Here is a 13,103-nt window from a genome sequence, read left to right as displayed (position 1 = left end):
AAAAAAAACCTGCAATAGTACATACAATTCCCACAAGTTTTGACTTGCGGCAGTTAATTCATTTTGTAATTCTTGTTTCAGATTTTGTTGTTGTTGTTGCCCTGTAAAACCAGTTGAAGACATTTTAAAATTCTATTCAGTTGGCTTAAAATTTGAAATACTTTCACAGGTTCTTGATTATTAAACCGTGATAAGCAAATTCAATTGGTTAAATTAACTTCAGTTAATCAGTTATGGACTTTTAATATTAAACAAAATAATAATTTAATTGTTTTTTTATTTAAAAATTAAAAACAACCACAAATCTATTCAGTGCTGCCACCGTTTCAATTTACAGTCAAATACATGATTGCGTTCCGTTCCGCTTTTCGTGTAATGGACAAATTTGTCTTAAAATTTTTGTATTTAAAACGACATGAATTGTTATTCATGTTAGCCTTACTAATTCGGACTAGGAAAAAAGTAATTAAAACTTTTTCATTCATCAACTAATCAAAATTGCGGTTTGATTTATGTTTAGAGATCGACTTCTTCTTCAATCTATCTTATCTGTGGTCTTTGTATTTGAAAACTTGCCTTTGGAAAATAAAAATGGAAGAAAGCGTTGCTGTCAAACACGAAGGCAAAAATATTGATATAAAACAGGAAAAGCAGGACAATCTTGAAAGTTTCAAATATGAGTTTGACTCTGGAAGTCAGGATAGCAGCAAAAGTGGAAGTGGAGGTTATCAGCGTTGGGCACCTAATTTGAATGGTGTACGAAAAAGTGCATTTACGCCATATAAATCTGCTCAGTGTACTGCACTAACTAATTTACAGAGAGGTAATTAATACTTATACTTCTAGTGTTCAAGAGCTTAGGAATCTACTCTATTGATTATATATCAATTTCTTGTTGAATAAGTTTGAAGTGTTCAAGGTCACGATTGTAGGTAATACGCAGGCGCGAGTCCTCGAATTGCCTCAACCCGATTCTAGCTTTCACGCAAAGGCTGGGCGCGGAGAAATAACTCGTGAAGACGTGAAACTGGAGCAATATGTTGATATTACTGATGAACATGGGCTCACTGCATTACATTGGGCCGCAAGCTACGGCCAGTTAAATAGTTGTCAGGACCTTGTTTGGTAAAATTGTCATGTTCTAGTTTCCTTTGTTCTTAAATCTATTCGATTTTCTTTATGCTCCTTATAAGATTATTGACGTCTTTTACTATTATATTTGCTCTTTTTGTTCTTTTCAAAGTTGAATTGATATAATATTCTGTTCATAAATTTGTTTTAAGTGATATTGAGTGTTTAGAAGATTAATTACGAAATATGTCACGACTAATAAACTAATTAATAATTTAGTTTTATTATTTTTATTTTGAAGTATAAAATATTAAAAAACACTCATGGTAATCATTAATTATATTTATAATGTAAATGTGATTGATAGGAGTGGTGCCAATGTTAACATGCGGGGTCCGGAGGGGGAGACGGCATTACACCTGGCTGCAGCCGGGGGGCACCACGAGGTTGTGAAATTTCTTTTGAATGAAGGTGCTGACGCTGACATACAGGATGATGTGAGAAATTTTAATTCTTGTTTATATTCCATCCATCTTGCCACTGAATGTTTGTTTCTCTTAATACAAAACTAAAAAGGATATTCGTTTAACATGAATTTTTAAAAATACAATCTACTTGTAAGTTTTAAATGATTACTCATGTGCACTATGCCTACAGTAATATTTAAAATTGTGAGTGATATCCTAAAATTGAAAAGAAATATTATAGATTCTTATTTGTGTGTAATAAATTATTTACTTTACAGTCTGGTAGTACAGCTCTCATGTATGCAGCGGCAGCAGACTTTCCCTACACTTGCAATGAACTCCTCATCCGAGGTGCTGACCTCACTCTTACCAATGATTATGATCAAGATGCTTACACCTTAACCATTACCAACAACTGCAAACTGGGTATGTAGGTTAATATTTAATTAAATACTGAAAAAAAAAAAATGCTTTGTAAAAATTTACTACTTATGTTCGGAATCAATAAGTACACAATAATTTAAGGTTTAAGTTTTTTACATTAGCTTAACCAAAGTATGTGTTCTTCCAGACTATGTTCTACATCTATGCCAAATTTCAGTGAGATCCATGAAGCCGTTCCGGAGATACCTTCAAACAAACATGCACCCATCTAAACATTTTCATTTATAATATTATTAAGATTTGTTTTATTGTAAAAAAAAAAACTCTTATTGTTTCAGCACAAACTGTGATAGAGAATTTTTTGATTGGATGTCTCAGCAAGATATGAAACCACAACAATGTTAATTTGCTTTGGACAGACAACACAGCAGATTAATTTGCTAACAGAGTTAAAATAATAATACAGGGATTTAGTTTATAAATTGTATTTAATAAATATTTTTAAGTTCACCATATACATACATGTGATGTGACATAAGTAATTCAATTACAGACAATATCAACAAATATACCTGTTTTTTATTTTAAAATATCCCGCTTCCAACAAAAATAATTTTAGAAAAGTAAATAAAAAATTAATTGAAAACAACTTCGCACCAAAAATGTTTTTTATTTCTAAAAGTTGCAGTCATTGAGAAAACTTGAATGAATTAGGAACATCTTTTTCTTTAATAAATGATTACAATTCTAAGGTTTTAAAACCCCATGTTTTTCTAATTCATAATAATATTTCTTCATATTTAAGATAAATCGTATTTCTTCAAAAATATGTGTAAAATATTACGGATCAAAAATTCTTATTTTGCTAATCCCAAATACCCAAAATACCTTTCTCAAATTGTGCAAATTATGTCATTTATCTTTGTCAACAAAAATATCTAGAAATTAAAACAGAAAATATGTTTATAACATTCATATAAAACTTTCTGCTTACAAAAATAATATAAAATTTAGTAAAAAATTATCACAGTTTAGACTCGGTGAGCCAATTAAAAGTTTGTGGCTTCCTGTTGGACTGCGGATTTATCAGGATATTAATGATACTCGGCTTGTCAACTACTGACACAGCTTTTTTGATAGCTGACTCAATTTCTTCCACCGTGCGACAAAGATGTCCTGTCTCTCCGAACATTTCCATCATTTTCTCATAGCGCACTTCAGGACTTAACGCTGTAGGAGGAGTGCTGTAATAATAAACATTAAATTCCAATATCATATATATAAAAAAATAGCTATCGCTTGCAACTTTAGGATGAAATAAAAATATAGCCTATGTTACTCTTGCTTAATACATAAGCTACTTTCCATTAAAAGTCCTGTCAAAATCTATTACAAAGGACAAACAAGGAACTTGCGGGATACCACCAATTTTATTTTTCCTTCTATCTAATACTAGCTTTTACCCGCGACTCCGTCCGCGCGGAAAATAAAATAGAAAACGGGGTAAAAATTATCCTATGTCCTATTCCTGGTTCTAAGCTACCTGCCCACCAATTTTCAGTCAAATCGATTCAGCCGTTCTTGAGTTGTAAATAGTGTAACTAACACGACTTTCTTTTATATATATAGATTTATGTTTTTCCCAAAAGATTAATATGTATGGGTGAGACAGTATCTAATCAGGTCTAATTTTAGTCATCTTTCTCTTTCCACCCCTTTTCTTATAAGGAAAGGATGGGAAGGGGAGGTGGATTTAATGGAGGAGATGCATAGGAAGGTTAAATATTCTCTTTTTGTGCGTCTCCTCCTTCGTCGATTGAGGGTAGGCAACGCATCTGCAATTGTAAATGTCAATGGGCAGCGGTCGCTTCGCCATTTCGGCGAACTCATGTGGCCGCTTGCTCGTTGCCACCTTGTAATATAAAAAAAGTATGTTTTTACAAGTTCTTGGACGTTAAAATAATAAATTTACCTCTGCGTAACATCGCCGTAAGACTGAAATTCTTTCATCGTGTTTTTGTCGAAGCCGCTGTAAATGCCGTTATTGTTCACAATAATTATTATCACCGGTAATTTGTAACGGAACATTGTCTCGATTTCCATACCTATAACAAGAAAGTGCTTTGGTATTGTATAAATCTAAAACAAATTATCAGATTATCAATTTGAAACTTATACTGACCAGAAAATCCAAAAGCCGAGTCTCCCTCTACACAGATGACTCTCTTGTTGGGCGCATGGTCCCGGCACCACATGGCCGCCGCCACCGCGAACCCGGGACCCACCTGAATTATACAATTACATTTCATAAAATATTTACTTTATAATACAAATCAAAAAATCATATTCATAACCACAAAATATCAAAGGCTTGCTACGGTAAAACATGCGGACTTGCCTTGGTAAAACAATACGAACATGACTTTGTAAAACAGTATGGACTTGCCTTTGTAAAATAGTACTAGACTTGTCAGTGTAAAGCAATATGGACTTGCCATGTTAAAACAATACGAACTTGACTTTGTAAAACAGTATGGACTTGCCGTTCTAATACAGTGCGGACTTGCCATTGTAAAACAGCGCGGGCTTGCCTTTGTAAAACAGTATGGACTTACCATTGTAAAACAGCGCGGGCTTGCCTTTGTAAAACAGTATGGACTTACCATTGTAAAACAGCGCGGGCTTGCCTTTGTAAAACAGTATGGACTTACCATTGTAAAACAGCGCGGGCTTGCCTTTGTAAAACAGTATGGACTTACCATTGTAAAACAGCGCGGACTTGCCTTTGTAAAACAGTATGGACTTACCATTGTAAAACAGCGCGGGCTTGCCTTTGTAAAACAGTATGGACTTACCATTGTAAAACAGCGCGGGCTTGCCTTTGTAAAACAGTATGGACTTACCATTGTAAAACAGCGCGGGCTTGCCTTTGTAAAACAGTATGGACTTACCATTGTAAAACAGCGCGGGCTTGCCTTTGTAAAACAGTATGGACTTACCATTGTAAAACAGCGCGGGCTTGCCTTTGTAAAACAGTATGGACTTACCATTGTAAAACAGCGCGGGCTTGCCTTTGTAAAACAGTATGGACTTACCATTGTAAAACAGCGCGGGCTTGCCTTTGTAAAACAGTATGGACTTACCATTGTAAAACAGCGCGGGCTTGCCTTTGTAAAACAGTATGGACTTACCATTGTAAAACAGCGCGGGCTTGCCTTTGTAAAACAGTATGGACTTACCATTGTAAAACAGCGCGGGCTTGCCTTTGTAAAACAGTATGGACTTACCATTGTAAAACAGCGCGGGCTTGCCTTTGTAAAACAGTATGGACTTACCATTGTAAAACAGCGCGGGCTTGCCTTTGTAAAACAGTATGGACTTACCATTGTAAAACAGCGCGGGCTTGCCTTTGTAAAACAGTATGGACTTACCATTGTAAAACAGCGCGGACTTGCCTTTGTAAAACAGTATGGACTTACCATTGTAAAACAGTATTTATAATACTTACGCCCATAGTTCCGAATGTGCCGGCGTCCAGCCGATGTCTGGGCTGATTGTTGAGCAATATCCCGCGTCCGATGTCCATAGTGTTGGCGCCCTCGCTCACTATCACAGAATCTTTGGGAATGTTCGCTTGCACGGTCTTAAACACTGCGTAATAGTTCAGAGGCACTGACTTATCGTTCGCCTGGGCCTGGAAAGATAATATACATGTATTTCTATCTTAAAATAATAGCGTTACATTATATGTATATAAATAATATTACAAATAAGCAATATCTTTAGACCATGTTAAAATTTACCGTAGGTTTCCGTCGACGAATACGGTTATAAAAACATTTAGTCAAATCTGTAATTCTCGGAATTAAAGGAATATAATAGAAATAGAAAGAATGCTTATGTTTCGGTTGTTAAGACATAGGATTGTATGTTACCTCAACAAACTGTGTGTTTTTCTTCTGTTTGTCTTGCAGCGTTTGCCACCATTTGTTCCCAGCTGGCTGCAGGCTGAACTTCTTTTCAGACAACTTCTTTGTTAGTGCTTCAGTGAAGGGCTTGATATCGGAATGTACCGCCACCTCGGATTTTATAGAGTTGTTTAATTCTTCCGCTGATATATCCACCTGGTGAAAAAACATCATAGATTTAAATATACAATCGAAGAAGAAAAATTTAGTAAATTTCGTTTTTTTTTAAATAAAGTCTTTTTATTCTGGTCATTTCAAGCATAGGGAATGAAATATTTAAATTACCCTTTAAACCAAGTTAAGTTTTATTTCTTAACCAATCAATTTCTGGTAAATTTGGCATACTTCGTGAACATTCAATGTTATTGTTTAACATCGCGGCTATTAAAAGTCGAAGTGCAAAGAATTCAATTCGAATTATTACGTGAAAAATACCAGAAACACTTTTTTATTTTATTTAAGACTTTTATCATTCATATTTAACTAGTAAAATATTCAAAATTTATAAAATTAAAAACGTGAGGTACATAATGATATACATATTATGTCCTTGTGACCTAACACCTGCTAAACATTTAACTTGTACTTGAAATAAAATTAAAATAAAAAAAAAACATGAAAGATCATGAAAGTGTATCTCTCTCGCTCTTGTCTTGTGGTAGGAGAAGAGAGAAAGAGAGGGACTATGTAGTACATACCTGTATGACTTTAACATTGGGCGCATACCGCGGCTGCTGTCCGAAGTGCAGCATCCAGTTGAGTCGAGCTCCCAACAACAATATCACATCTGCTTGCAGAAGTGCCTGTGTTCTTGCGGCAGACACACACCACTGCGAGTCATCAGGAACTACGCCCTTACCTAGCAACGAATAAGGCTCAAAATGTCATGCATACCTAAACTAATAGTCGGTCGAAATAAGATGATAAATAATATTTTGATGTGAAACATCTATAGGCTCACTTGTAAACTGAATTGTTGGCGTGGCAAGGCTTGCCGTGGCGACGAGTCGCCATGCTATACTAAGGTATACATATATATATTTCATGTGTAGTAGAGTGTACGGTGTGGCGACGGGTCGCCACGCTATACTGAGGTATACATATATATTTTATTTTAATAATATTATCTTTTATGCATATTACTTGTACACACACGATGTTTCACATCTGCCAGGAGTCCCATGACGGCTCACATTTTTTTTTATTAATAATAGTTTTATGCACTTTTTCTTCACATAACTTTAATTTAGCCATTTCATGTTCATCCGTTTGCGTAATTTCCTTAAAAATTGGTACAAAGATATATTTACTATTCAAGGCTACTTGTAGATATTATGCATTAATGTTTTTTGTATTACTAGTTTTGCATATTTAGTATGTAACTTTAAGTTACTTCGAAGATAGTAAATTTAAAGCGGATACTTTGAAATTAAAATATGTGAGAAAAACTAGAGAATATATAAACTATAAACCTGTAGCCAGTAATTAGAAGCGAACTAAAAAAAATATTACAAAGAGTTATAACCTCGTGTGTATTGTATTTAACCATGAACATTTTAATTTTATTAGGCAACAAATATTCATATCAGATTCCAGTATGAATATTAATAGATTTCTTTTAATTAAATGATATTATGAAGTTCAAAGTACATGCCAAATCCTGATATTTACATAATTCAAGTTTTTTTTTGGATTTATCGCTGTTTGTGTATTTAACAACATGATGTTATGTTACTACATAAAAAATTTAATTAATATCCGTTGAGCCGTTCCGGAGATTCGCATTTATAATATTAGTATATTTCAAATCTTATCATTGTTAAATCCTGTCTTATCTTTATGTATTGATAAATAACTTAGAGAAGATTGATTAAGTGATATTTCGTACTTTATTACTGTCTTAAGAATTAATATCCTCCATTTTTTACTGTCGTTCATTAAAGCCACAACACATATAGAGATTGAGTTTTTGCAACATAAATAAATCATTGTTTATTTAATTCAAGATTAAAAATTATTTTAATTTAACCTTTTTTGTGATTCATAAAATTGCAAGCTTTATCAATACATCTACACATATTAAAAAAAGGAATGTCAGTAACGTCGAAAAAAAATCGTACACATGATGTTTTACGCTATTGATAAGGAAAAACAATTTTTTTTTTTCTGTCTGTCCACTAATCTAATATCCGAAACGGTTGTGCAGATTTTGAGGTAATTCTCGAGTAACTGATGCATGCGGGCATGTTGTAAACTACTTTTTTATTTGTCTGCGTTGACGAAGTCGCGGTCGACCAATAATTGAAAATAATATCAAACTCGACTTATTGCGCCTCATGATACTCCGAAAAGGAATTGCAAAAAAAAAATCTCTAGTTCACTATGGAAAAGAAATGGTTAATACATACATATCTTATAATAAACAGGGTAAAAAAGTCATACATTCTTACCCATTGGAGTAGGCAGGAACGGTATTCTAGTATTATCGACAAGTTGTCTGACAGCTTCCTCCGCTCTGGCGGAGGCTGCTCCCTTGCCCACAATGACTAGTGGTCGTTCAGCTCTGACCAGCAAGTCCGCCGCCTGCTCCACCAATGCTGGGTCAGGGTGGGCAGGCTTTATAGCACCAGCGGTGTAATAGTCTAGTGGGACTTTGTCTTCCTCGGCTTCTGCCTATAACATATTTTAGAGCTATTGAAGTCTCTTGTAACTTTAATTCGGTTTTATTAATATATGCGAAATCAAAATAATTACATATAACAGGGTTTAAAATTACGTATCAACAAAATATATATTATCGTACATATTTTTTGTTATCGTAGCTTGATAATTTTTTTTACTTAATTATGTAACAGAAATATATTGCATATTTATGAATTATGATATCGGCTTAAATCGCCCAAATCATGAAAATTATTTCATAATAAATTTATTTAATATCTGATATCTAAACTGTGTGATTTTCAGCTAAAACATCGTAACGAGGCTTAAGCCCCCTTAACATGGTACAAGCCCATAATATGGTTCCAGTAGTAAATATAGATTTACTGTGAGCAGTGTTGCGGGCATGTCGAGGTAGGAGACGCCGGGCCGGCCTGAGCTGGCCAGCCGCACCGCTTTCTCCACGTGCTGTGGGATGAGGCGCCCAGAGGGTGGCCGTGCCGCGTACTTGCAGTACATACGGCTCGACTCCACCTATATTTAAAAAACTAACCATGTTACAATTCATAATACGAGTGGTAAGAAACCACGATTGGCCTTTTTGATGATAGTTGTTTAACTTATTTGATGTATCTTACCATTCTTAGTCACATTTAGAACTGCTTTGGCATTTCATTAATGCAAATATGAATTTAATTTAACAATTTATTATGGAAAAGTGTGGAAAAAATCATGTTTTTGAAACAATTATTTATCATTTTAGTAAAACATATCAAATGTGCTTATTTGAGTTATCTATATTCGAAAATAAACTGTTTATCCACATTGTAATAACAGTGAACAGGTATCAAAAGTGCTTATCTAATCTTTTAAATGTAGATATAGGTATAAAGTTACATGGATTAAATGTTTGCTAGTGACCTTTTACTTACGATCAATAAGATATTGAAGCCATTTGATCTATCTATCTTTTTTTATTTAAAAAAAATAAATAACATATAATAAAATGGCTTATACTTCCCAATTATTAATTCCCAGAATGCCGAAAATTGTTTAAACAAAGGTGAGAAAGATTTAAAATGTGAGAAAATTAAAGACAATAGAGTATCAAGTTGTTGAAAACATATTTTTGTGGCTTTTAAAGTGTAAATAATAATACCTGAAGCCACTCCTGGAAACCGCCTATACCCTCATGATCTTCTGGGCAAGAGCCAGCAATGACAAGTAACGGCCAACAGTTCACTTGGGCATTTGCCATACCACCAATGCAGTGAAGGAGACCAGGTCCAGATACCACCAGGCAAACCCCAGGTTTACCTGAACAATTAAATGTGAAGCTGAGGATTTATACTAACTGTTTTTGTAACTAATTACAGCCTAAACTCCTTATGTAACATCAAACTCCTAACAACGTAGAAGTTGGCTAACTTTGATTTGTTTACACTCTAAATAATGATGCAAACATTAATCAGATTGCAGTAGAAAATGATTTGAAATGAAGATTTGGTTAATTATTTGTTATAATTATTTCCTACTAAAGGAAAGGCATGACTGTGGAACTACAAATCGAACAATCCTCTCATAATGGCCACATTAATTTTTTTTTTATATAGTTATAATTACCAGTGAGATATCCTACAGCCTGAGCTGCGTAACAAGCTGCTTGTTCATTGCGCATCCCTATGTATTTGAGACCAGCAGCTTGAAACGCTAAAGATGTTTCAATGACTGGTATACCAACAATACCAAAAACATATTCAACACCCTGAAAATACATTTATTATTATTCTAGATTTTGTCCCACGACTCTATCAGTGTAGAATTGTAATTAAAGTTAATTGATAGACCATGTGTTCTTCCAAACTATGTTCTACATCTATGCCAAATTTCAGCAAGATCCATGTAGCCATTCTGGATATACCTTCTAACAAACATCCATCCATCCATTCATCTATACATCCATCAAACATTCACATTTATAAGATATATATTTCTTTAGTATCCTCCTTCAATAAACTCCTTTTTTATTTACTTAACCATTTTCAACTTTAAATATTTGTATTTAGGTGAATAACATTATAAGAGAAACTTTTAAATTAAAATTCAATAAAATTAAAGTTTTCCACTAATTAATTTAGGTTTCAGGTTTAAAAATAATTGCTTACCTGTTTTTTTAAACTCTCCGCCAATATGTTATTGCCGTCTATCCCCATGGCTTGATTTAATTTTGAAGATACGTGAAAAGATCTTCTAAAAGGTAATCGAGCAAGATTTCTTAATAACATTTCTTAAATTACACTTAACAAGTATCAAATACTTATCAACAAACACAATACAATCACAATATTAAATACGTTCAACTTTATCAGAGAACCAGATAAATTACGATAAAACTTTTACAGCTCAAAACTTACTCCAAAGACAATTTGATACTGAAGAAATTCTGTATAATGCTAAGACGAGTATTAAATTATCAATGTCAATGTAACTTTATTAAAGTCATGTATAAATGTTGCTAAAAGATATTAATTCTTCTCACTAACTTCACTGCACGAAGTTACAATTGCTTTTGATAAGTTTTGGGCCGCTTTATTTGTTATCCTATCAAGCTATCAACGTACTTTGACATTTGAACTTTGGAACTGACAAAACATCACAGGGTTGCAAACACCAAAAATGAAAGAAACTGAAAGCGCCAAACAAGCCATCTCGTACCCATAGAGCCATCCTAATATGACTAGAAGACCTACAACTTTTACATACGTCCAAGTATTAAATACTGGATTAGTAATTTTCATTGACTGATAAAGAAGATCGTGGACATTTTTTTCTGTCTTAGTATACTGTACAAAGTATATATAAACTTTCAAAATGTCTATTTTGCTATTTTTATTGAGTAGGAGATTGGGCTGTTAATGTAAATTGTAAAATAAATGGAGTTAGACTAACTCCATTCCTCCCGGTTTGGGGTTTTACGCATATGTACATGCAAGGAGATTCGTTAATAAAGGTTAAATTTGTTAAAATCTTTAACGAGACAGAGAAATAATATGAATGTGTTTTCACACGCATCGCTATTTGTTATTAGTTCCAGAGTGGGTCTTAGCCTCAAAAAATTAAAATTTCCACTTTCCTCGGCCCTATTCTGTCTGAACCCAGTATTACTCGAATTAGTTTGTTATATGTACATTTTTAGCTTAGAATTTATAGATATGTTTCTTTTAAACTAAAAATAAACCTGTTCAATTGTTTCGAACTAAATTAATAGCTCGTTGTATTTTAACCGCAACAAATAGTCTATTCATCTGCCACAACGAGAACAATGTTTAACTGGCACTGGCACCTTCGATCATATGCCAAAATATCATATTCATAATAAGAAACATCTTGTTTTTGCAAGTGACCCGTTTTACGCAGGTAACAGTTAGTCCTCCAAGGCTTTTAAAATACATTACTACATGCTACTTGAATACAAGTATATCTTTGGTGGACTCGACTAATAGAGTTTGTTTTTATTCATGTGGGTTCGTATGAATGTAAATTCCATTATGACGGATTAGAGCCGGAATGACAGAACAGATTTTCACGAGTGAGGTATTATTCGATACGCCTTCTTCCCCGGAATATCATGACAAAAAGTGGCTCACTAGTCTTTGCTTTTTTTAAAATCTATTTTTGGATATTTTCGAGTATGTTCTAAAATGAGTTTTAGAGTGGTAGATCCCGCAACAATAATATTTGTTGGGTGCACGAATTGACCGGGTCGACCGGTGCAATACCACGACCACACAGAAGACAGGCGTGAAGTGGAAGCAATTCCGCGTTTCGTCTGATGAGTGTGGTACCGGAGGCCTAATTTTAGTCCTCTTTCGGAGTCGGAAGTGGATTTGGCGGAAGAGGGGACGCATAGGAAGGAGAAATATCCTCTTTCTGTGCGTCCCCTTCTCCGTTAATTAAAGGTAGGCAAAGCATCTGCATTTGCGGATGTCTATGGGCAACGGTCGCCTCGCTATTGCGGCGAATCCAGGTGGCCGTTTGCTCGTTTGCCACCTTATGATATAAAAAAATGAAAAAGTTTTACGGAGATAACGTTAGAGTTTATTTGGTTTAAATTTTAAAACATTTTAAAATATTTAAGCCACGGCTAATTGGATTTTTGATTTTTTAAATTAAGGTTACGTTATCCTTTGAATGAATCACTATTCTATAATATTCCTCACTATGAGACTAGATTGTGATCAGTATTTTTTCCTAAATATACTTATTTTCTGTTTCTTTGTCTTAAAATATAATTTTTATTCAAGTTAAAAGATACTTAGGCAGCATTCTGTCGCGTCTTCTGTACTTTTAACAATGTGTGTCCAAATGTCATTACGACAGTGTAATTAAGGCATGAAAGTTTAACAATGAAAATAAGTATATGTAAATATGTAAATGTAATTAGTATTACGCCATATGGTGGACTAAATAGATAGATAAATGAAAAAAATAATTAACATAGGTTATTTGCCGACAGATGAGCGAGATGGGCATTCGACACTGGCGAAACAAT

The 13,103-nt window shown here is 34.0% G+C and overlaps 2 protein-coding genes across 3 annotated transcripts; one reads left to right on the top strand and one right to left on the bottom strand.

Annotated features, from left to right (window-relative positions):
• The first annotated feature begins 564 nt into the window (after positions 1 to 564).
• LOC106712135 (DNA-binding protein RFXANK) lies at positions 565 to 2,483 on the top strand. The gene is made up of 5 exons (XM_014504588.2): positions 565 to 823; positions 933 to 1,125; positions 1,439 to 1,568; positions 1,817 to 1,964; positions 2,261 to 2,483. Exons 1-5 carry the CDS (start codon positions 592 to 594, stop codon positions 2,308 to 2,310), a joined length of 753 nt encoding a protein of 250 aa, XP_014360074.1. The 5' UTR covers positions 565 to 591; the 3' UTR covers positions 2,311 to 2,483.
• Positions 2,484 to 2,903: 420 nt separating this feature from the next.
• On the bottom strand, positions 2,904 to 11,158 carry LOC106707335 (2-hydroxyacyl-CoA lyase 1). Of its 2 annotated transcripts, XM_045681205.1 has the most exons (12): positions 10,966 to 11,158; positions 10,717 to 10,801; positions 10,175 to 10,316; positions 9,711 to 9,868; positions 8,939 to 9,085; positions 8,341 to 8,563; positions 6,589 to 6,749; positions 5,858 to 6,046; positions 5,431 to 5,616; positions 4,105 to 4,207; positions 3,895 to 4,027; positions 2,904 to 3,166 (listed from the first exon to the last, which is right to left on the bottom strand). In XM_045681205.1, exons 2-12 carry the CDS (start codon positions 10,762 to 10,764, stop codon positions 2,947 to 2,949), a joined length of 1,710 nt encoding a protein of 569 aa, XP_045537161.1. In that variant the 5' UTR covers positions 10,765 to 10,801; positions 10,966 to 11,158; the 3' UTR covers positions 2,904 to 2,946. The 2 variants fall into 2 exon arrangements, with proteins under 2 accessions (XP_045537161.1, XP_045537160.1); XM_045681204.1 differs by lacking the exon at positions 10,966 to 11,158 and having other exon boundaries at positions 10,717 to 10,958.
• Between the last annotated feature and the right edge of the window lie 1,945 nt (positions 11,159 to 13,103).

This window comes from Papilio machaon, chromosome 15, assembly GCF_912999745.1.
Source record: "Papilio machaon chromosome 15, ilPapMach1.1, whole genome shotgun sequence".
Lineage (NCBI taxonomy): Eukaryota > Metazoa > Arthropoda > Insecta > Lepidoptera > Papilionidae > Papilio > Papilio machaon.
This window is presented reverse-complemented; position numbering and strand designations above follow the sequence as displayed.